General features: G+C 41.5%; 1 protein-coding gene across 1 annotated transcript; it reads left to right on the forward strand.

Moving 5' to 3' along the window:
• The first annotated feature begins 1,382 nt into the window (after positions 1–1,382).
• APPBP2 (amyloid beta precursor protein binding protein 2) lies at positions 1,383–23,287 on the forward strand. Its single transcript, XM_055795250.1, has 13 exons — positions 1,383–1,564; positions 11,506–11,594; positions 12,740–12,891; positions 13,455–13,578; positions 18,114–18,282; positions 18,992–19,081; positions 19,578–19,645; positions 19,729–19,834; positions 20,207–20,331; positions 20,636–20,721; positions 21,096–21,286; positions 21,703–21,868; positions 22,737–23,287. Exons 1-13 carry the CDS (start codon positions 1,424–1,426, stop codon positions 22,988–22,990), a joined length of 1,761 nt encoding a protein of 586 aa, XP_055651225.1. The 5' UTR covers positions 1,383–1,423; the 3' UTR covers positions 22,991–23,287.
• Positions 23,288–23,732: the final 445 nt, after the last annotated feature.

Consider the following 23,732-nt stretch of genomic DNA (forward strand, 5'->3'; position numbering starts at 1 on the left):
GCAAAATAAAGATTATAAAGTTCAAGAATTACCATTTTCTATGTATTCTCAGTACTCTTTCCTTCCTGCCCTGGAAAGCTGCCTTATCTGTCCTCTCCTGATAGGCCTCCAACCCTTCCACACCAGCTCTCCAGAAAGGAACTGGGGTAAACAGCCTCTGCCTCTTGGGGGGCTAATTGCCAATAGAAACCAGCTGTCTTTCCTCAACTGAAAAAAATCCACACCATCTCAGAAAAGAAAAGAAAAACCTGAAGCCACTAATGGGCAAAAGGAACAAAAAGACAAAGCAATTTCCCATGGTCTGTTTATGTGGCATTCCTTTCTTCCCACCCCATAACATTTCTTTCTGCAAGTAAAGGACAAAGAATAAGGTCCTCTCACAAAACAGGGGGAGGAATAGCAACAATTTATTATTATTAAAAATAATCCCCAAAGTGAAACAGCAGCAGCTCTGCCTCCTGTAACTTTTAAAATAAAAAGGAATGAACAATAAGCTGAAGTAGCAGTCCTACATAAGTTAAGAAAACCAAAATAAGACTTGCCAGAAGGAGAAATATTTCTTAGCACGGTTAGTACATCTAGGGCTTGGGTTTCCTCTATCTACGTGTGTGATAAAAAGTTTGAAAAACGCAAAGTATTTAACCCTTATTTGAACGAAAGTTGTTCAAGAGCATGCTGGAAGCTGCCAAACTTGAGCGATGCGAACCGAGCGTGGGATCAAAACCCACACCGAATAGTAACCTCCGAGTCCTGGCCGCGTTGCGCGGGGCTGGCTGAGCCGCTGGCTGCCCCCAGCCTGGGCTCCCCCAAGCGGTCCCACCCCAGCCGGCCCTAGCGGGGGGCGCGGGAGCCACAGGAGGAAGAAAATCCCGCCTGGAACGGCCCGGTATGAGACACTGACCCAGCCCAGCGCAGGGGCTCGCTGGGGCGGGAGCAGCTGGTGAGGCAGAAGCTGGGGACCCCCCGGGCGGGCAGGGCGCCGCGGTCACCTTAGCGCCCCCTCAGCCGGTCACCGCGGGGGCCGCGCCCGCCAAGGCCCCCCTCACCGCGGCTCTCCGGGGACGAGGGGACAGCCCGGGCCGCCCTGGGGCTGGCAGCCGGGGGGCTCAGCCGCGGGGCCCCCCAGGCCCGCGTTGGCTCCGGGGAAGGCGCCGGACGATGGCGGTCACCTGAAGGCCGGGCCGCCCTCCCGCCACCAGGCAGCGCGCACGGCCGCGCTCCGCCTCTCCCCGCCGCTGCCACCGGGGGCCGCGCAGCCCGCGTTCCCTCTCAATCCCTCTGCGCAGCCCGGCCGCTCCCCCGCCCTCAGCCCCGGGGGTCGGCGGGCCCGGGCCGGCGGCGGGCGCGGGAGGCGGCGCGGGAGGTGGGGCGGGCGCGCGGGCGGGGGGAGGCGGGTGGGGGAAGGCGGCTCCGCACACCCAAGATGGCGGCGGTGGAGCTGGAGTGGGTGCCCGAGACGCTCTATAACACGGCGATCTCGGCCGTGGTGGACAGCTACGGGCGGGCGAGGCGCCGGGACATCCGCTCGCTGCCCGAGAACATCCAGTTCGACGTGTACTACAAGGTGCGGGGGGGGGCGGCGGGGGCCGCGCGGGGCCGGGCCTGGCCGGGCCCGGGGAGCGGGAAGGAGAAGCGGCCCGGGGGCGGAGGGGGGCGGGGGGCGCGCTCCCGCAGGCCCCGGGCCTCTCCCGGGGGGCTCGGAGGGGAGGGGGGTGGGGGCCCCGCCCCCCGCCGGCGCGGAGCCGGGCCCGAAGGGCGGGCGGAGGGAGCTAGGGCCTGCGTGGGGCCGCGGCTGGAGGGGGGGGGGGTTGGGGCCGGGCCGGGGGCCTGCGGCTGCCCCCTACCTCCGCCCGCGGGCGCCTGGCCGGGGGGCGGTCGGGGGCCCGTGGAAGGGGCCTGGCCCGGGGGCCGCGGGGGGAGGCCCTCGGGCGGGAGATGCCGCCTGAGCGCTGGGGGCGGTGGGGGGCAGGGGGCAGCCAGCTCTCGCGGTTGGAATAGATTATTTTTTTTCCTTTTCCCTTTTTTTTTTTTCCCCCTCTTGCTTTTAATGTGTTGGAGAAGGTGATGTCAGTGGTAGAGGGAGCTGAGTTTGCCGTGCTCTTCTAGCCTCTTTAATGGTCTGGTAGGAGCCAGATGAAAAGAATTGGGGCTCCTTTAATGATATAGTTTATTAGCCTGGAATCATTCTTTCATGAAAGGGCTGTTTCTCATTCAGCTGCCTCGAAAATACCCAGAGTTAGAGTAGAAGGTACACTGAGATGGTCCATTAATTCCTATTGTCCACTAAATAGGCATTTCATCCGAGTGCGGAACGGCTGAAATGAGCATTCATCAGGAGCGAAACAATGTGAAAAAAACCGAAGAAAAAACCACAGAACCCCCCCCCAAAAAAAAAAAAAACCTAAGATGGGAGATAACCCTTCCTTCTTCTGCCGGTTAATTTCTAAAAATCTAGGATGTGGTAAAAGAAGTAATTCTTTAGACAAATCGTTTTGAGCCAGGGGTAGTGGCCCATTACACATACAGAGTAGTAATATTTGTAAGGCAAGCTGATCTCCAGGGACGGGGAAGTTGCTTCTGCGTTGCTGGAAGAGGCACGTACGTTTCTGTGTACTGGCCATTATTTGTGTGCCTTATGTATTTGAGAGCTGTGGAAGCCCCTTTCTACCACGTATGAGCATGGTCACAGGTCATGACGCCACTGACATATGGCAATTGTCACATAAAGACTAAAGGTATGGAACTAACAACGTGGAAGAATATTTTGGGGTTTATTTTTAACTGCCAGTAGGTATGGCCGTGGACGAATAAACTTTCTTGGCATTGCCTGTCCTGATGTTCATTCACACAAAAGGATAGTGCTCTGTGGCTTTTAAAAGCATGAAAACAGAAAGTCCTTGTGACGATACCCAGCGGTATGTCTGACTTCTGAAGAGACTTTCTGTTTGTTCTGCTTGTGCACATTGGTACGCTGTCTCGTTGGGCAGATGATGATAAATGTGCTTGGGTACCTGTCCTCAAAATAATGTTTCTGTTGTGCTTATTGCTAGCCCATATAACTTTTCTTAATGACAGTAATTTGCGTTGCTTTTCCTATTATTTCTGTGTTTGAAACAGGACAGTGTTTGATAATCTGAAATACGTGAGGTGAACCTATATTTCTTTCACAAATAGACATCTATGAAACGTCCACCTACAGAATAAATAAACCTAGGCTATGCAGTGCAGTGAGTGTTTTGCCACTGCTGCCAATGGTAGGCTGGTCTTCCACGTCTTCACTTCTGTTTCTTTTTTTTTTTTTTTAAATCTTTTCTGTGTAGGAGAGCCTATACTCTTTAATAGTCACATTCAAATTAGCTTACATGTAAATGTAACTAAACCTTGGGTGGGATGCTGAGAGGAAGTCCTCAGTCCTTACTAAATGGTGTTTTTTCTGTATGCAGAGATGTCTGCCTGCAGTGAGTGCCTCGAAGCCTAGCCCAGATTGCAAGTCTTTTGGAACAGCGTTTGCATTTTTCGGTGCACCTGTGCAACACTCCGTAACTGGTTCTTGAATTCTGTGTTTGGCTGGCTACTGCAATGCAAATGATGTAGCTGGTTAGGTTAGATTGGGGACAGCATCGCACCTTTGGACATTCCTTCCACTCTTCTGTGTGGTGCTTGTTTTACTGTTTCGGTTCTGCATACAGTGATTTTCAAAACCCTGTGGGTATCGAATGCCATTTCAGGTTGGTGAGCCACATTCAGTAACGTCCTGACCATCAAGTTCTTCAAAGCAGAAGTAAAATTTCTGAAGTCACTAACAGTCTTTAAACTAAGACAAAGTATGAGACTTTTACATCTTCGTTCTGACTACGTGGTGGTGGTGGTTGCTGCTCTGTTGAGGGGTGTGAGCTAGTTGATAGAATCAGATGGAATAGTACTTACTCTTTAAATACAGCTGAGGAAAAGTGATGTGTAATTGAGGATGTGATGAATAATAGTTGCATTTAGACCTTTAGAAAGATAGAGAATCACTTTCTGAGATTATCAAAAGGAATAAAAGTGTTTGCGGTCTTTCACATGTAACTAATGGTTTGTTATCCAGGTATTAATCATGGTTTGTGATGCTGGGGAAACTGTTACTGATTTTTCAAAAAAAATGAAAGGTAGTATCAGTCAATTTTTGTTTTGATAAGCAAATGTTAATTGGCTGTGGCCATGCGAAACTTTTTTTACCAGACTCATTGATACGAGCCTTCGTGCTTAATATTTACAAATCTTGCAGTTTGCCAACCCATTCACGTTGATGAAGATGACATAGGCAGGGTGCGATACTGTTACAGCAGCAGAGGTAGTCAATGTGCTCTTACTTCAAAGGGAGGAAAATGCTAGAAGAGTTGCTTGGTCCTAGGTTTTCCCCCAGGGTACCCTTTGATCCAGTGTTTGGCTCTATTGTTGTAATATATTGCCTTTATTTCCCGTTCCTTAACAAATCCAGTTACTCTTGATTCTGCATATTCCAGAATTGTTAACTTCTAGGACATGCCTTATAAACCAGTGCATTTACAGTTTGCAGTGAGGAATTCAACCTGGGATAGTTGCAGAATGTTCTGTGTTGCAGACTTGGTAGGGAGTAGGTTTGGCTACAAGGTGATGGGAGCAGGCAGGTTCCAAATGCTAAGCACGGTTACCTTTCTGCAGCATTCATAAACAATGACTAAAGCTTAAAAAAAGGCAATATCAAATAATGATGGTTGTAGTGAAAACAGCAAACCTGTACTGGTCTACCAGGGTGTTACTGGGTGGTTGTTGTTTTTTCAAGCGGCATTTTACTTTTCCTTGCAACCGTTGGAAAAATAATAGAGGCAGAGCAAAATGCTTGTAAGGATGTCCCGGAAGCTTTCAAGTCTGTGTTTGTGCTAAAAAGTATTTAAATATCTTATTAATTACAGCTGTATTCTGAAGAGCTTAATAACTGGTATTGTTACGAGTAACAACTGCATCTGGGGGAAAAAAACGGGCACACCTACCATATTTTGTTTCCTTTGTGTCTTTGCCAGTATGTATATCCTGGTTGTGTTGTTTGCTAGTAGAACTAGCTAGGTTCTTTTCCTTGGTTTTGTTGGGTTTGTTGGTTTTTTTTGCGGGGGTGGGTGGGTAGGTGTATGCCTAGTTTTTTAGAAGCCAAAGAAATAAACATGCTGGATCTCAGTTAAAATAGGACATGCCTGGCAGGTAGGCAGCATTTGCAATTGCCAAAATTCTGTATTAAAAAATAGGTGACAACTGGAACTTTTTTTTTAAAAAAAGAGGAAAATCAAAGTATTATATTTTGTAGTTTGTTGGGGAGAGTGTTCTGCTGGAGGGAGTTCTTGTGAAGAATCTAGTTTCTGTTGACAGAAATAAGACGTTGAACTATCCAGTCCAATGACTGTTCAGTTAATGTCTTGCATAGAATTCAGTTCTTTCCCCGTGCCTCAGCTTTATATGCTATTATGTGTAATTATCTCATTTATTTGGTTTCATGATGCTTCTGAAGAGATACTGCTTCATTAGCTTTAGTGTTCTCTGCCATAGGTATTTGTTGCAGTTACGCACTAGCAGGCTGATCTTCGAGTTGTGCTGGCTAACAAGGAGTTTCATCCAATATTTATTCTCCATCTGGAAAGTCTTTTCTGGACTGCGTGTTTTTCTTTTTACACTGATTTTTCTTAAAATTTGGCCCATTTGGGTCCAATGTTATTTGAATGTTTTCTGATGAGATCATTAACCACAAGAACAATTGAAGATGACATTAATTTGTTTTTATTAGTGCAGACCTGTAACCTTTAGTAATTGCACCATGCTGACTTGTTATGCATTAAAATTTTTAGGCAAAATCCAAGAGGTTATAATCACACATTCTCTTTGAAGTGGTAGATAATTCTGCCGTGCTCCTACCTTGGTGTCAATCAAAATACTGGATTTTGAGTTTAGATCCCAATAGCTCCAACTTCTATATTAATGAGTGTAGCTGCAATATCATGTCTCCTCACTGTATTCTGCTAATCTGAAAAAGAACAAGCATGGCTAATAAAAGCTCTGGTGTTATATCTAGGTATCTGAACCAAACAAAATGAATAAACAGGAATTTGCTGACTGTTCACAACAAGCAATAGAAAATCCATTCTCTGCATTGCAGCAGAGATTGTTTTTTACTGATGAAGAATCACTGGAAGCATGATTTCTGTAAATTAGAATAGAACGAGCTTGTCCCAAGGCTTCGGTCTCCTGGGTAATTTGATGAGTGATGGGGATAAGCTACCCGTGAAATGGAGTGGGGCTGTGCTGCTTTGATTTTGAGGTTTTCTGACCAGAGTGATGCAAACAAGGTCACAAGCGAGCAGTGTTACAAGGGAGGCAAAAAATCCCAGAGCACATGGATTGGATTTTATAGGACTTCTGCTGTGACCGATAAGTGTGACTTCACAGAGACTTAATTATACTCATGCTGCTTTATTTTTGGGGGACAGAAATTAATTGTGTATGTGTGAGGAACGATCATGATTTCCGCGTGTGCGCGCACACACGTACAACTGTTCTGATCATCTGGTTAGACTTCAGTGCAGTTAGGACTTGCTGAGTACTGCTTGAAGTAAGTCGTATCTCTGTATCACCTTTTTAAATTAAAACCTTGCAGTGAAACTTCATGAGGTTTTTTCCAATTATTACTTTTTAACACGTGCCTTGGTTCTATAGTCCAAATTTAGATTAGAAGCGTCTTTCCTTATGTCTTTACTGGTTTGAAACTTCTTGTCATTGCTTGCCATTCTTCTAACTCATGTAACTGGGTTTCTGTTTTCTTTTTTGTTTGGTTTTTTTGAACCTCTAACTATGGGGCATGTTTTCTCATCCTGATTCCCCATTTTTATCGGTGTTGTTGTTGAGTCTTACTTAGACACTAGAACTCATCCTAATTCAGATAATGAGGTCATATCATGAACCGAGGTGTTCAGCTGCTGCTGAAATAATAATTCCTATTTCCATTTCGTTTCCTTTGTACTGATTTAATTTCAAAGCAAATTGGGTTTCCCCATTACTGCTGCGGAGAATCATGTATGTGTGTGACTGTAAGGCTTCGTATCCCGTAGGTTGGACTCTGTTTAGACGTGAAACAAAATACTTTGCTGCTATGATACGCAAAGCAGCATGAATGGGCAGATGGGAAGTGTGCTGTGTGTGAAAGTGGTAGGCTCCAAAAGTTGTCTCTAAAGTTAAGCTTTTTCAATAAGGTTGGGGTTTTTTTCCTTGATTATTTATTTGATTGAGGTTCATAAAGTAATTGGCAGTATGTTTTCAAAGAAAAGCTGTAAAGTTTGCATTTTTTAATGCCCCAGACAATATCCATGTGAACCAGCGCTTGTCCAGAGGCTTTGTAGGTGGTTTTGAAATTGATTTAAAAGAATGAAGTGTACCTAAATTTCAAGCAGATTATTTTCTAAGGCTGTTGCCCCCCTACCCATGTCTAATGATTTGTCAACACCACACTACTGACACTCAGGAAACTTCCTCCTTCCTTCCTTGTTAAGTAGGAAAGGAAGATTGTGGTTACATCGGAAGTTTTTTCTCAAATACTGATGTTTATTGATTAAGTATATAGCATTTCCCACATCTGGCATGATATTCCACATTACATTATTAGACTTTACTAAAAGTGCTGGGGAATTCCTTGTACCTTTAATTCTTACTGAAATATCTACATTAATTTTTCAGTCCTTTTCCAAACTGGAGCAATAAGGGCATAGTTTTCCAACTGCGTATGCTGCAGTTTGTCTTTTAGAGGGTCCTTTTACAACTGCTTAGAATTAATCTCCAGCTGCTTTAAAAATGATTTTTTTATTTTCATTAGGTTTAGAGAAAGTCTTTTATCTTGTGCTTGTACACAGTGAAACAGCTGAGAATGCTGGTGACACAAATATTTTATAGTTCTTTCTCTTGTGTTACGGCTTTGCTTTTGCTAGAAATTTAACATATTTTTGTCTTTATTTTCAAGGGGTTGCTAGGAAGCAGTTAGAGCTCAGCTTAATCTAGCCAGAGAGCGAGAAATCTGACAAGAACTTTAACAGAACTACATACCCACGATGAGATATTTTACAGGTTAATGTTACTAATATGTTTCATTGGGGACTCCACTATATGCGGCCCTTGAATGTTCAGTTGGATGTGTTACGGGTTAAATATTAAGCCTTTGGTCCTGGAGGAGGATTGTGGTGGTTTTCTCACAGCTATGCAAAACAGTTTGGTTGTGCGTGCATGTAATAATATGGCTGTATATTAAATTTATACCTTGATTCCCATCTTCAGTGCCAGAACTGATGTGTCAGCGTGAGCTGATGAAGTTGCAAGTTGTATTGCAGGCTTTCATTAATTTTTCCATAGTTAAAGAAAAAGACATCTCTGTTAAGCTCCAAATAGGTTAGGTTTGTGTCTAAAAGACATTTGTTTCTTAAGAAAAGAATGGTTCTTCAGAAGTCCAAACCTCTGCCATTCTTGTCAGGGCATGTTTTTCTTGAATCACTATTTTGTTTTGTTTTTTGTGTTATGTAGCAAGGCTTGTGGTCAGGAATTCTGTCTCTCTGGAGCTTTAACAAGAGAACCATTTCTTCAGTGCTTGCAATTGCTTCTCAATGAACAAATGAGAGTTACTGAATCTCCTGGAATTGCTTTACAGTTTGACGTATACTCACTATTTCCATGTCAAATTTTGTTTGAAAATATTGCTGTAACAGCTACAACAGTTTCAAAAGACTCCAAGCTGAGTGAGTTCCTTAAAATGTTTGCCAGTATGTCGAGGGAAGGGGTGAATGGTGTGGTAAACGTTCCAGGAATACTGTATTTCTCTGTATTTCTGGTTATACCTGTGAAAAATCAGTTGGTTTGTGTTTGGGGTTTTTTGCATGCCCAAATGGTGCAAGTGTTTACCTTTGAATTGGGGTAGGAGATGTGCAGATAACAGGCTCGGACCTCTGGGCCATAAGCCAAATTTTACATGTGCCTGGAATAACTGACGTATCAAAACTGCGAGTGTAGTTTGGGGGCTTCCCCTTCAACCCAGCCAGGGCATTTATTTATTAGCAATTTAAGAATCGCATGTAACAGTGAACACATCACAAAATGTGTTTAACTTCTTAAATATATTAATTTGAAGAAGTCTTACTAGGGTTAGTATTTGGTAAACTAGTACCAGAGTAATCTGGGATTTGTAGTTAACACTGCAAGGTGATAAGAGGAAATTATAATGGGCTTGATTGAAAGCCTAATTTTTAAACATTTGGTTTTGGGGTTTTGATTTTGTTTTTTTGATCAAACAAACAAAAAAATTGTTTCATTGTCTTAAATCTCTAGTAAAATAGCTTGGCTATGTGTCTTAGTTTCTTCCAGAAATGGTATCATCAATTATTGATAAGGTATCCCTGTTCAGTTTTGAGCATGGAATACTAGGCAAGATGTACTAACCTCTTCTTTTGATTGCAGAAAATGTGTTTTAGGTTTCATAGAACAGTTACCGTTAGACAGCCGTGTGGGAGAAAATGAGAACACTCAACCATGACTGTAGTTTTTAAATACACCAGATTGTATTTTCTTCCACTGCCAGGGAGAATATAGCTTCAGAAGAAACTCTGATCCCTTTGAAGTACAGGGACATGGCACTGTTTTATCTGAGGAGTAACTTTGCATGCAAACGTGTGCTGTTTTTTAAAAGACTTCCCCCTGCCAGTGAAAGAAACGACTGAAAGGAAAACATTCATTTCTGGCAATCGACATTATTAGGTCAAAGTATTTTTGGTATTATTTTTTTTTAGGTTCTGTTGTTAAAATAACAAACTTGCTGTGCTGTAAAATCAGTGTTGTGCTTTTATAAGAATTGACTAAAAGTAAATTTCTGGCTGGAGATGTTCTCAGCATCAGTGCTGTGTTTTGAACACGAATTCATCTGCTCCCAGTGTTTGTGAAGAAAAAGGTGAACCAGACCCAAGGTGCTTACCAATAACAGGTTTTTAGAAGTTATTAAACCCGCGAGCAATGTTAACACTTGCATTAAATCTATATTTGTAATTGAGCATCTCTAAATAATGTGTTCTGTCGGCCTTGCTCTTGCTCACATAGTAAGGGTAGCTGCACTCCACGTCAAAGTGCCTGGTAGCTGTAAAACCCGCTTAGATAGCGCGGGGCTTGCTCTGGGTGTGGGCATGCCTGCCTTGGCAGTGTGCAGTTCCATGTTTTAGCGTATGGGCTCCAGATCAGGGTTTTCTGAATAACTGTTCGGAGTGCAACACCGCAGCGCTTTACCTGCATGCTCACGATGGCATGAAATGCAAGTGTATAGTCTGGTTTGCGTCTGCCGTTAAGCTGCAGTTTTCTGGTGTCTCTGCTGTGCAGTGGCCATGAAAGGACAGGAATGGATCTTGGCTGGCCTGTGTTGAGGTGCAGCTTCTCAAGAGAAGTGCCTGTGAGATGCGAGTTACTGGCTTCTCCTTTTTTCCCTGGGGAGTTACTGCCTCACAGAAAGATGTTATTATTTTTGTTATTAAAAAACAAAAGGGGTGTGCTTTTTTTTCTGGAACACCTGAACTAACGCATGGTTGTGCTGCACCAGTCCTGTGGGATCCAGTGCTGTACCTGGGGTTCAGGGGCTTCAAGACACCAGGAATTAATAGCCCACCATGGATTTTTCTGACCTACGTTTTTACAGTCACTTTTGTACCTGTGTAAATTCTTCGTTTTTATAGCATAGCATGGCAGATAGTTCTGCAACTTAACTGTGCTTTGCATAAAGAACTGCATCCATGGTGGTTTTGGTGGGTTTTTTAATGAACAAGTCAACTGATATATTTGCTTATCTGCAGACACAAATCGGTTTGGGTATAAAACTAGCCATTGCTTCTTATAAATGCATGAACAGATTCACTTGAGTTTTCCTATTTACTTACACAGGAATTACTTGTGTAAGTTCAGGTACTAATGGTGTCGGGGCTTATGCCTGTCTTTTAGCTCTGGGTATTGGTGAGGTTTTTTTGCATAACTTGTGTGTTTGAGGGTTAGTTATATATTTATTTATATATAAAATAAAATCTATTTGCAGTGCTGGATGCTGGATTCTGTGTCAGTTCAACATGTTTTCAAAGCATTTGGTATCAGAAGCTATTGGTTTTTTTGCTGACTTCAGGGGTTTCTTGGTTTTGTCTTGGCTTTCTACCTTGTGTTGCGGTGTTTTGGTGATACAGGTGGGCATAGACACTTGAAAATACATTCATAGATTAAAAAAACCCTTGAAACCACTTATGGAGCTCTCATGGCTTGTGTGCTTGGTTTTTAAACAGTAAAGTTCTCCTGTGTGGAGATAGTGGAGCTATTGCTACTTAGTCTGGTGTATTTCAATACTTTTAAGTCTAGATTTCATCAGAAGTCGTCTTTACTATTAAGTTAAATTTCCCAGAAGAACTCAGTCTTAAATTTTAAACTTTATTTATATTTTTCTTTCAGCTTTACCAACAGGGTCGCTTATGCCAGCTGGGTAGTGAATTTTGCGAGCTAGAAGTTTTTGCGAAGGTGCTACGAGCTTTAGATAAAAGGTAGGTATCTTAATTTATCAATAATGCTGGTTTCAGCTCTTACCTCCTGATCTAGGTTTTGAATTTGGAAGATGCCTTGCTAGCCTGTCTGTTAACCATAAGAATATTTCTTTAGATTTACAGGTGAACTTTCAAGTAACTTGAAGTTATTTTTAGTTTCTATCTTTCTGTTTGTCTCAAAAAAAAAACCAAACCATCATAACTTCTGCATAAATGTACCAAGTCATCTGTGGTAGTTGGCCCCCAAAGTGCTTTCTTTGTTATTGCTGTGCTATGGTTTAACCCCGGTAGGCAGCTGAGAACCGCGCAGACGCTCGCTCACCCACCCAGTGGGATGGGAGAGAGAATTGGAAGGGTAAAAGTGTGAAAACTCGTGGGTTGACATAAAGGCAATTTAATAATTAAGGAAAAAGAAAACAACAAAAAGAGGGAGGGGAGGAAAAAAGCACAAACAAGAAAAACAAGAGATGCAAAAAAAAAAAATCCCCAGTTGCTCACCACCAACTGATCAATGCCCAGCCATTCCCCAAGCAGTGGCAAAGTACCTGTTTCTTGCTGTTGTAGCAAATCCTAAGTGAAGGGTTATCAGGCTGGTAGGATTGCCCCAGTTTAAAGAGTTTTCCCATCATTAAATATTCCAATTTGTAGTGTTATGCTCAGAACTTGACTTTTTTAGATCAGATTTTTTTTAACCGGGATAAGCTGTGAGTCTTAGACATACCTCTCTGCCATTGTTTGCGTGTGTGTGATGTTAATGGATTCGTCATTGTGCATTTATCCGCAGTTTCTGTGGGAGTTGTGGCATGAGGGTGGATTTAAGGCTTCCCTTCCTCTAAGTTTTAGCTAAAAAAGTGGTTTTCCAGTTTTAATATGGTGTGGGTAGCTTGTGTTTTGCTTGCACTGGAGGGTGTCCTTGTAAAGAACTTTGTGTACACTCACTTTATTTGTTGGATAATCCAACAAGTGCAATCCATTAGCCTTGAGATCGACAATTATACTTGTATTCATCTGGTTTTGGTTTGAGAGAGGGTTGGAGTTATTTCTTTGAATCACTACTCATTTGAATTCATGGCACTCAAGAGCCAACTGACTGCAGTGTTCTAAAAACTTCATGTGTAATCAAATTCTGTTTTCTTTTGTTTCAGACATCTGCTTCATCACTGTTTTCAGGCTTTGATGGACCATGGAGTAAAAGTTGCTTCTGTACTGGCCTATTCATTCAGTAGACGGTGCTCCTACATAGCAGAATCGGATTCTGCTGTGAAAGAAAAAGCAATCCAGATCGGTTTTGTTTTAGGTAACTGGTGATGATAGGCCGTTTAAAGTGTGATACTTTCTTTCATGCAAGCTTCAGTTAACTAATGCTAAATTTTTTTCATGTTAATGCCTGTAATTTCTTTTAAACAACGTGTGTTTTTTTGAATGTAACTTTCAGAAAAGTACTTGGTGTCTTTATTAAAATCCAATATATTTTTCTTTCTAAGAATATATAGGCTTATCTTTGGTATTTCAGATGTTTTAGATTTAAAATTTGTTTGCGGATGTAATGCTTAACCTTAAAACTTTGCAGAATTTTAGTATCGGTAAGTATTTCTTGACAGAAAACTGTAGGAAAACTACGTAGTACCAAAAAGTCATCCTTAACTGAAGGAGAGTTTTTCTACTCTTACATTTTACCCTTTTCAATTCAGCACTGCAGGGTTTAACCTGGACAGGGCTTCCGTATGTAGTATGCAGTTCTGTGAAATAAATAGTCTTTTTCCAAGACTTGAGCAAACGCTTTTTCTCTTAAAAAGGTGTTCTGCTGCTCAAATTCTGTTTGTCCTTGATTTTTTTAATTTATTTTATTTTTTTCCCCAGGGGGGTTCCTATCGGATGCAGGCTGGTACAGTGATGCTGAGAAGGTATTTCTTTCCTGCCTTCAGTTATGCACCCTTCATGATGAAATCCTTCATTGGTTTCGTGCCGTAGAATGTTGTGTAAGGTGAGCTCACCTCTAATTCTTGTATGTCTTACTGTGAAATACACATTAATGTGTTACCAGCTGCCCCAGAGCCATCAAGCTTCGGATGCTCCCTTCAGTATTCAGGTGCAGCACAGTGCTTTCCTGGCTAGAGCTGAGGATCAGAAGGTGCTTGTTTTACGCTGATCCTTGAGGTTTCACTTGTCAGCTGGCAGCAGAGTTTAATGAAAAAATCTACCGTTTTGCCTCTCCGCGTGATGTGTCATGGGTAGCAGGTGCTGGACAGTAATGATACAGCACCTTGGGCTTTTTCCCAAGGGTGTTTGCACATGAAGGAATGTTATGTGTTGGTGTTTGTTGAAATTATATTTACTACAAGAAGAATTTGCCAAATCCAAACACAACTGGTATAAATACAGTTGAGCAGAAATAAAAGGAAAACATAGGTTTCCTGATTCCAGATCCAAAGAATTCTCTAGCTCCATGCTGAGCTACTTAACTACGTGATTAGGTAAATATCTAGATGCACAGTTCTTGCGGACACCTTCAGCCACAGCTTAAACTTTTGGAAAAAGAAGTTTTGCTTTTAGGAGGCATCTGGGTTTATCTGCTTTGTTTCTTCGGGCTTGTAGTGGGATCCATTGAGGTTCAAATTCCATTCACAGAGGCCTTGGTGATTATCACTTCTAGTTTTTAGTTGCTCTGCTCTTCCTTCTGTGTTTCTAGGTGTGTGCTGTACCGATGCAGTCTGCAGCAAGTAGCCAGGTTGTTTTTGTCAGTAACAACTGACCTCTTTTGCATGCTACAGGTATGCGCTCGAATACCTGTGTGCTAGTGAGCATAGTTAAAATAGGATTATTTTTTTGTTAGCTGTTGTAATGAACCACAAAGTATATACTGTATTTATCTGAATATAGGGCAAAACTTGTTTTGGAAAACTGCTCCAAAAAACCCACCCTGCATCTTGTTTATGGTTGGACAAATACGAAGAGTAAATAGGCTTTGCCAGTAGCTGCTTATTTTATCTGCCAAGCAGAGGGCCATGGCAACGGTTGCTGCTCTGCCTTGTTCTGCCCTGGCAGCTACCTCTGGCTTTCATTCCAGAAATAAGATGATGCCAGGAGAAGACTGGGCACACATATATACACCTTCCTAGAACTGGGGAACTATGGATGTACTACAGCTGTTAGTACTTGGTCCTTTGCCTTCTAATTAATCTAAAAAAAAGTTTCCTGGTTGCATTGGGCTGTTTGACAATCTGGAGAAGCTGCCTACAAAATAAACTCCTGCCCCTTCTTCAAATAGGAAAGAAGGTGAACAAAGGGGGAAAAATAAAAAGGTGACTCTCCCTGTTGGACAACAGCGTACAGCCCACACAATTACAGAAAGAAGACTTTAGTTTTGTGCTAGGAAAAACCATCCTGTGTTTGAATGAACTCTTCTGAACTGGAGATGCTAATTCTGTTGAGATAGAGACTGCCGTTGTTCTCGTAATGAAGGCTGATGGGCCTGCGTGTGACATCAAGTCCCTCTGGGCTGTGCTGTGAATGAGGAGACGCTGCTTTATGTCCAGGCATCTCCCAAAAAATAGAATAACAGCATCGTTTATTTGGAAATGTATCAAATAGCAAGGATTTGAAACACTTCAGAAGTGCTGAGTATGTAAAATCTAACCACCTTTTTGTGGGAGAGCACTGTAGTTATACTCGGCTTTGAAGTCATGAGGCAGTGAGATAAACTTTCTTGTTGTTACCTTCTAATCCCGACTGTGGAATATCTTGTTCTTACCACTGTGCTTGCACTGGAGTTCAGTGGAGATCTTAAAGATCAAAATTTAAGTCCAGCTTTTGAAAATATGACACTCTTAAAAAAAGAGCTGCTCTTATTCTAAAAACTAGAAAGTCTTATCTCTGGGAGTTTAATATATTGCATTATTAATAGAGCACAGTTTAAAAAACATTTAAAGTTTTGTGTTATTTAGACATAATTTGGTGTTTCTTTGTACTGGCAGTAGTAAATTATATGGAGAAACTTGAGAAAATGAAAGACTTGAGATATCTACAGGCTTGTATACTATTTTCCTGCATGTGGTGCGCGCCTTCTGGTTTGCTTTCATTATTGTATGTGAACAGTAAGGCACAAATATGTGGTTCTCCCACTTCACCCACTTCACTATCTCACATTTTGCTGATTTTGGGGCTTTTTCTGGTGTTTTTAGACTTCCTAAGCTGCTGTGTAACATGGCTACATTTGTATGCTCTTAGAGGATGATTTTATTTGGGGAGGGGAGCTATTCCCCAAGAGCTATTATTGCAGACATCAAAGAAGATTCATAGCTATTAGCATAAATGTCCTAGGGCATTTTTTCTTCCTCTTGGCTTTATCTTCTAAAATTCCTTTGGATTAACAAAGGATTTTTTGTTACTCAAAACTGGATCACACAAACTCCGCTTATCCTAGAGGATTGGGTTAGGTTTAGCTTGGTTTTTTGGTTGATTTCTTTGTTTTCAGACACTATCACTGAAGCATCCAGATACTGGATATTATCTTTCCCAGGCGCTTATCTAAATTGCAGTACTATCCCTACTGGCTTATACCATTACATGGGATTTGGGCTTCGTATTTTTGATGTTGCATAGCAGCTCCCAGTTGAATGGTGTAGGCGAAAGAGTTTCCCTCTTTAAGGAAACTGTAATTGCTTAGTTTTTCTCTCTGGTTTCTTTAAAGTTCCTGTCTCTTGTTGCTTGAATGTTAGATAGTTTTCTGCTGCCTCTGACCAAGAACAGAGTGCGCTCCTACGTAGTGTTTAGTTCTCAAACCTTATTTAAGGAAAAATGTGGCTGTTGCTTTTTTTTTTCCCCTGTTCTTCAGCCATGTTGCTGTGTTTGTTTCTCATTGGAAAGCTGATGTTTATGTAGCTCGTTTCAGGGGGTTTTTGAAGGTTTTTCTTTTGATGTTCTGTCTGCATGGCTAATACACATCTGCTGCGTGCTTGCCTGCTATTCCCGCTATTGTGAAATGTGAAATTCCCGCTTCTTGTGAAAATGTGAACTTTATTTCCTTTCTTCTTAGTGCTTGAGTTTTGTGATACATTTCAATGGGAAAGCATAGGAAGAGGCTATGTTAGAGGCCGGCTGAATTTACAGGGTAAATGTTGATGTATTACTTTGCTATTGCAGGAGGCATGGCTACAATAACTTAAATCTCTGGTAGGAGTACATGGTAACAGGAAAGAGGTTTAGAGAAGAGAAACATCTGATCAAAAATCTTGCTTGTTCCTTCCTCCCCCCTAAGCAGTTTACTGGAAGATGTATCATAATGTATCACAAAAGGTATAAAATGCCGTACCTATTCATTAGCTCACATTATAAGATTTTTAGCCTCTGCCACACAGCATTGCGTTCTGCTTCACTTCGTGTATTTCTCTTCCTGTGTTATGTTGTCCTTCTGATTTGTGAAGGCTTGCCTGATGTTTTTCAATCTCTATTGCTCATTGCCTAATAACAGATTTCCAGGAGGGACAATGGATGTTAATTTACCAAAATTTCGTGTGTGCTAGATGGCAGGCATTTGCAGTAGAGAAGGAACAGCTGTCTCTCCTCAGCCTGCAATGGGTGGGAATACAGTTCTGCCCTTTAGGCTTGGAATATGGTAATACACACATTTCTAATGTATGCCTTTAAAGTAAATAAGCATCAGCCTACGCTAACGAAAGAAAAAATCCTTTACTTTTGTTTTAAATAGATGCCAGAAGCTGAAATTGTTAATTCTCTAGAGAAACAAGAGTATGTTTCAATAAGGCTGTGTTCTATTGTCTGCATTCGGCTGTTGTTCCATGAAGCTTGTGTTAATCCTTGACGTGGAAAGGCAGCGGGTTAGGAGACGGGGCAGGGCGGGGGAGAGGTGTGTTCGAGTTGTTGTGAACTGGGTCAGCAGAGCAGGTCTTCTGTGGTGGTGCCAAGTCAGCGCTGGTACCATGTTGAATGAATGGGATTGAATCTCTTGTGAAGACACCCCCTTCTCCCGCCCCTCTAAACCCCCATACCAAAAAGTGCCTGCTTGCAAAGCACTGTGCTGCTTAAGGTCTGAGGAAGAAGTGCAGAGATGCATGAAAATGAGCTGTGTCTGTACTTAAGTGTCTGTTTCAGTTCACCATGCTCTGGAAAGGAGGTAGAAGGGATTTAATACTGTATAGTACCAGGTTTTATCAGTGTTGAGAAGAATGGATTTTATGAGAAGATATTATTGAGAAGAATGGATAAAACACAAAGCCACCACACCAAAGTGGTTCAAACACTGGATATACAAAACTGTATCAAGACATAAAATCATTTGACATCTCCAACAGTAAAAATTCTTGCCATGCAAGAGACAAAGCACGGTGTACTGAAATGATATTCTGTAAATAGTTGTGTCTTGCTGAATTCAGACAGTGCAGTTTCGTTGGGATGACAGCCCAGTCCTATTGTATGCATAACACCGAACTGCAGATCCGTGGCACTGCTGTGTATTGAGATGGCTTAGACACTGCTTAGATCTCTTTACATCTTCCTAAGGTTGCTGCATGTTCGAAACGGTAACTGTAAATATCACTTGGGAGAAGAAACATTCAAACTTGCTCAGTCTTACATGGATAAACTTGCAAAACATGGTCAGCAAGCAAACAAAGCAGCGCTCTACGGGGAGCTGTGTGCACTGCTCTTTGCCAAGAGCCACTATGATGAGGTGAGTGGGATTTTGTTTTTCTTCAGAAAACTGGTTATGAAATCTGCTAGGATGTTCCATGACTGGCTCAGTATTCATGCTATGTTTCTAGCCTCATCTTTTGTGGTACCTGTGTGGCAGTACCAGAGGAATACTTGATTTATTTACTTTTTTTTTTCTTTGTATTGTTCTGAGTTTGTCTATCAGCTCTTAATGGTGTTTTGACCAATGTTAAATAATGATGTGTGATAGATTGTAGTATGTGTTGGTCATCTGTAAATGAAATAAGAAGCTTATTCCAATAGGTGAAAACAGATAGCAGAACACGGTAATGATTCTTCGCACCCATTTTATAAAAACTGTCATAAGCGTAACTGTTGTATAAACTGCAGTTTTTCTTTGGCACCTAAGTACGTTGACGAGGAAGTTGCCCTATGCAATAGGAATTGTGAGGATTACTTAAAGATTATAAAATACACTTTTTGGTCTGTAAAAATCATTGTAATAATATGTGCCTTAGGCTAGTATAAAATACTTACACATTCAGTATTAACCTTAAGAGCACTTTAAGTCTGTCTTTTAAGACATAGCTGAACGAGTTCATTACACATAAGCAATTAAACAGTATTTTTTTTTAATTTTTGTAATTAAATGGCTAGCATATTTTTCAGAGCTAAGTAATATTTTTCTTAGTGTTGCAACGTTGTGTTGGTAACTCTCTGTTCAACAGGCTTATAAATGGTGTATAGAAGCTATGAAGGAGATCACAGTTGGCCTGCCTGTAAAAGTAGTAGTGGATGTTTTACGACAAGCTTCAAAGGTGAATTTTAAATCTTCCGTGTTTCTTTTGTAAATAAATTGCTACCAAGAATGGGTGAGGATAGGTAGCACCTCTAGAATACTTGGGTAGCCACTTCTGTTTCATGAGCTTTATGGCTTGTTCTTTGTGTTTAATTGGGCCACCTCAGACCAGGGAGGGGGTTTGGGGTTTTTCTTCTTCCTTTCTGCAGCTGAGTTGCAACGGTTCAAGTGAATGTCGTGACAAAGTTAACCTGAGAGCATTCCATTAAAAGGTGGCCTGTTCCCCTGTTTGATCTAGGCCAGGTACAGTACTAGCCCTTTAGTTAGACATTTATGGCAGAATAAAATACAAATTTACTAATGTTATCTGTAACCCTTTTCTTAAATAACAGGGAAGTTCTTTAGTAACTGTGATATTTTGAAATTAAAGATAGTAGTTAGCAACTGTGCCCGTATCTGGAGGAGATGGGCTCTCAGTGTGCATCTCTTGACATGCTTCATCTCAACCTGTTTAGGCTTGTGTTGTAAAACGTGAATTTAAGAAGGCTGAACAGCTGATAAAACATGCAGTATACCTTGCCCGGTAAGTAGCATTAAAAAAGCCCCACAAACGTTTAAAATTACACTTAACTTGCCTCCATTTGTAATACAAGTGTGTTTCTACAGGGAGCATTTTGGAGCTAAGCATCCCAAATACTCTGATACGCTACTAGACTATGGATTTTACTTGCTCAACGTAGACAACATATGCCAATCTGTTGCAATCTATCAGGTATGAAGCCGGACTCAATGTCTTCAGTTTCTCTTGATATTTCTAATTTCTCAGGTGTTTCTGCTGAAACCCACATGCAGTTAATTCGCGAAGACAGATAGCAGTTGATTTCATTACCACAGTGCTTGTTCTTTAATAAACCAAACACTGAAACACCCCCAACTGTGGGGTTTGCTTTCTCTTTGTTTTTTTCCCCCTGACTCTTAAGTGGTTTTTATGTATTTACTGTTTCAAGTATGTAGGTATATGCCTGCAGAATTTCAGAGCCGGTAGATTTACACCCCCACCATCACCCTTTAACAATGAGATCAATTTTTTTTTTTCTTTTCTCCTGTATTAACTGAAGAAATGGTATTCTTGTAACTCTTTCAGACAGCTCTTGATATCCGGCAGTCAGTATTTGGAGGTAAAAATATACATGTAGCCACAGCTCATGAAGACTTGGCTTACTCTTCATATGTTCACCAGTACAGCTCTGGAAAATTTGACAATGCACTGTGAGTACGAGGGTTTGAGGTACTGGCAGCAAACTTAGTACTGTAAGTGGTGAAAAATGTTCTTTAATGATGCAGACTTCCAAATTAGCGTTTAAATGCATCTGTTCATTGTGTTAATGTTTCTGATATTTTATCAGTCAGCTGTAGGTCTCTTCTCCCAAGTAACAAGTGACAGGACAAGAGGAAACGGGCTCAAGTTGTGCCAGGGGAGGTTTAGATTGGGTATTGCGGAAAATGTCTTCACTGAAAGGGTGGTCAAGCGCTGGAACCTACATGATTCTATGATATATTTAAACTCTTTCAGATTCCATGCTGAACGTGCTATTGGCATTATAACTCACATTCTCCCAGAAGACCATCTTCTCTTGGCATCTTCAAAGAGAGTTAAAGGTAGTACCCTTCACTGCGTTACGGGGACAGTTTGAAATCAGCCATTCAGATCTGTTTATCCTGTTGCCTAGCAGAAGCGATGTGGAGGTCACTCTAGAATATCTGTAGTCTTCAATATTCTCTGTCAACACACTTGTAAAATACAAGAGAACTTCTTTAAAACTTAGCCGAAAGACTTTGAGGGGGAAGGGAGAGGAGAAATACATGGCAGGAGCTTGATACCTGGTCATACCTGTTTGAAAACAGTTTGGAATAAACACAAAGCCTGATCGGATGTCTTCTGAGATGTCTTGGGTAGATGGCTCTCTGCTGCCTACAGTTAACATCTCTTTGTTTGGAACACAGTAACGTTGGTTTTTCTTTCCTGTACTCAGCACTTATCCTGGAGGAGATTGCAATAGACTGTCACAACAAGGAGACTGAGCAGAGGTTACTTCAAGAAGCTCACGACTTGCATCTGTCCTCCCTCCAGTTAGCTAAAAAAGCCTTCGGGGAGTTTAATGTACAAACAGCAAAACACTATGGCAACCTTGGGAGACTGTATCAGTCCATGAGAAAATTTAAGGTAAGATTGTATTGATGGAGTAGCCTTGACTTAAAATCTGCAAGACATCTATAGATCTGTCACAACGAAGGATGATTTTCCATGTCCACCGTTCATACCTTCAGTTGGTAGCTTTATGGTTAGAAAACTTCAGCTCTCCAAAGCTTTGCGCAAAAGTAATCCATTAATAAGCATGGTGCCTTGAGAGACGGGATGATGGCAGGTTTGACAACAGAGGAAGTGATACTATTTGCTGATCCACTTAACTAAGGATTTGGAAAACTTGATTTGCTTTTGGCTTTCTTACTTTTTGCCTTTTTATAAAATAGTTACAGACTATTTAGCCACTATGTTTCTTCAAACCTTCCTTTCCCCCCCTCCTTCCTGAGGCATGGTGAGTGCTGTCTGACTGACCTATGTGAATTTCATCCCCATAGGAAGCAGAAGAAATGCACATCAAGGCAATTCAGATTAAGGAGCAGCTTCTAGGTCAAGAAGATTATGAAGTTGCCCTGTCAGTGGGTCATCTAGCTTCTCTCTATAACTATGACATGAATCAATACGAAAATGCTGAAAAGCTTTATTTGCGATCCATAGCAATTGGTAGGTGATTCTTAAAATATGTGACTATATAGTGCGTTTAATACTACAGGAAACATTATTAAAAAGCATGTTAAAGTTTTTAGTAAAGAGCTTAATGAAATGCAGGATGTTTTATTTTGTATGTGTTTTCAATCTAAACATAATGCTTTTTCTTGAATGGTCTTCTGGGACCTGAATTTTGGAATAGTATTATTTTCAGCACTCTATCAGAATTCACGCTTGAAAGCATGTGGAAACCAACTAATTAGAAGCTTGAGTGTTCGTCTTCAGACTAGGTTTTGCTGCTGGGGCTAGAACTTAAGTGCGGAATGTGGTTAAATTTTGAAAGAAATGGAAAACTGTTGTGCCCATCAGCCTGATGATCATTAAATGTTTTTCTTGCCCATTATCACTTGCAATGAACTTAAGAGTTCCAAATCAAATGCATCTTTGGGCCATGCTGTAGCTCAGTTTCGAGACAATCTTTCTTCGTACAGTTACGTACCGTGCATTACAGAAGAATTTATGGTTTTAAGGCAGAAAACCAACTTCACTTTAAATTGAATTCAGAGTGAAATTGGGATACAAAATGACTGCCTTCATGATGTGACTGGTAGGTTGTATGTATGTAAAGCCACAGTGCAGTTCGTGGCCTGATTGTAGAGTCCCTGAGGACAAGTTACAGTACCCACCAAGGAGAAGGTAGATAGAACTCAAACCCTCGTCCAGGAAGCTCACATGTTGCTTGTGTTCTTGATTTAACATAAGAAAAACGCGATGGTCTGCCGTAACACAAAGGTTCGTGTTGTCTTTGAAAATGCTGTGTGAAGTAAGATGCAGCACATGGGTGGACTGCCTCTTAATTTTGTTTACTTTTGGATTTCTTTAGGAAAGAAGCTTTTTGGCGAAGGATACAGTGGACTTGAATATGATTATAGAGGTCTCATTAAACTGTACAATTCCATTGGCAACTATGAGAAAGTTTTTGAGTACCACAATATTTTGGCCAATTGGAACCGGTTGCGGGATCGGCAGTTCTCAGTGACAGATGCTCTGGAGGACGTAAGCACCAGCCCTCAATCCACTGAAGAAGTGGTCCAGTCTTTTCTGATGTCTCAGAACACTGATGGACAAAGCAGCTAAGAACTTGGTCAATTAACCAGTTAAGGTTTTTTCCCCCAGGTTACAGGGGGAAAAGTCATACTGTGAAATCTAAACCATGTAGTTCTCTGGGGGCTGGAATTTGCATTGAAACACTGGTCCAGTCTACTGAAGAGTGCCCATACGGATGAATGTGTGTTAAATTCTTATCAGCATGTGTATGGCATGTTTAGTTCGGCTCATTTGGTATTCCTGAAAACCCCTTCTTTCTTCTTTCTAAAGAAGCAACGTTGCAGAAAGTCTGCAAGAAAACATTAAATAAAACTGTTTGAGTTCAAAGGAGTTGCATTCTTATTATGAATAGAAGGTTTCATCAAGAGTTTTCTTCTGATGCATAGAAAGAATAAATGCTGTACTATAAGAAGTTATACGAGAAAGGTCTTTCTACTGTATGCGTTGTAGCAAAGTTAATCGTAAATATTGAGAAAAGGGAGAATGCCCTAGCCTTGGCTGCTGCCTTATGAAGAAAAGTGGCAAAGAACCGCTTTAGAGAGCAACATACTCTTTGCGAACCACGATAAGTTGTTGAGCAAGTCGCCACTGTATGTTGTTTTAATATCCTGAACTGGACCAGTGTTCATCCATAAGCGATAGAAGATCCAGTAGACCAGCAACCTTAGTTTTCTTTGGTACCAACCGAGAGTGCTAATCTTCTGAACAGGACCAGGAAAATCAAAAGTGGACCAGCCTGCTAGAAACAGTTTTTGGACCAGTGGCTTTAATT

This window comes from Falco peregrinus, chromosome 2, assembly GCF_023634155.1.
Source record: "Falco peregrinus isolate bFalPer1 chromosome 2, bFalPer1.pri, whole genome shotgun sequence".
NCBI classification, from domain to species: domain Eukaryota; kingdom Metazoa; phylum Chordata; class Aves; order Falconiformes; family Falconidae; genus Falco; species Falco peregrinus.

Bases quoted from the DNA above. Each gene is read 5' to 3' on its own strand.
- APPBP2 (XM_055795250.1), top strand. From the start codon at position 1,424: ATGGCGGCGGTGGAGCTGGAGTGGGTGCCCGAGACGCTCTATAACACG. The intron at 18,283-18,991 runs GTGAGTGGGATT...TCTGTTCAACAG, and splicing joins CCAAGAGCCACTATGATGAG to GCTTATAAATGGTGTATAGA. The intron at 21,287-21,702 runs GTAAGATTGTAT...TCATCCCCATAG, and splicing joins AGTCCATGAGAAAATTTAAG to GAAGCAGAAGAAATGCACAT.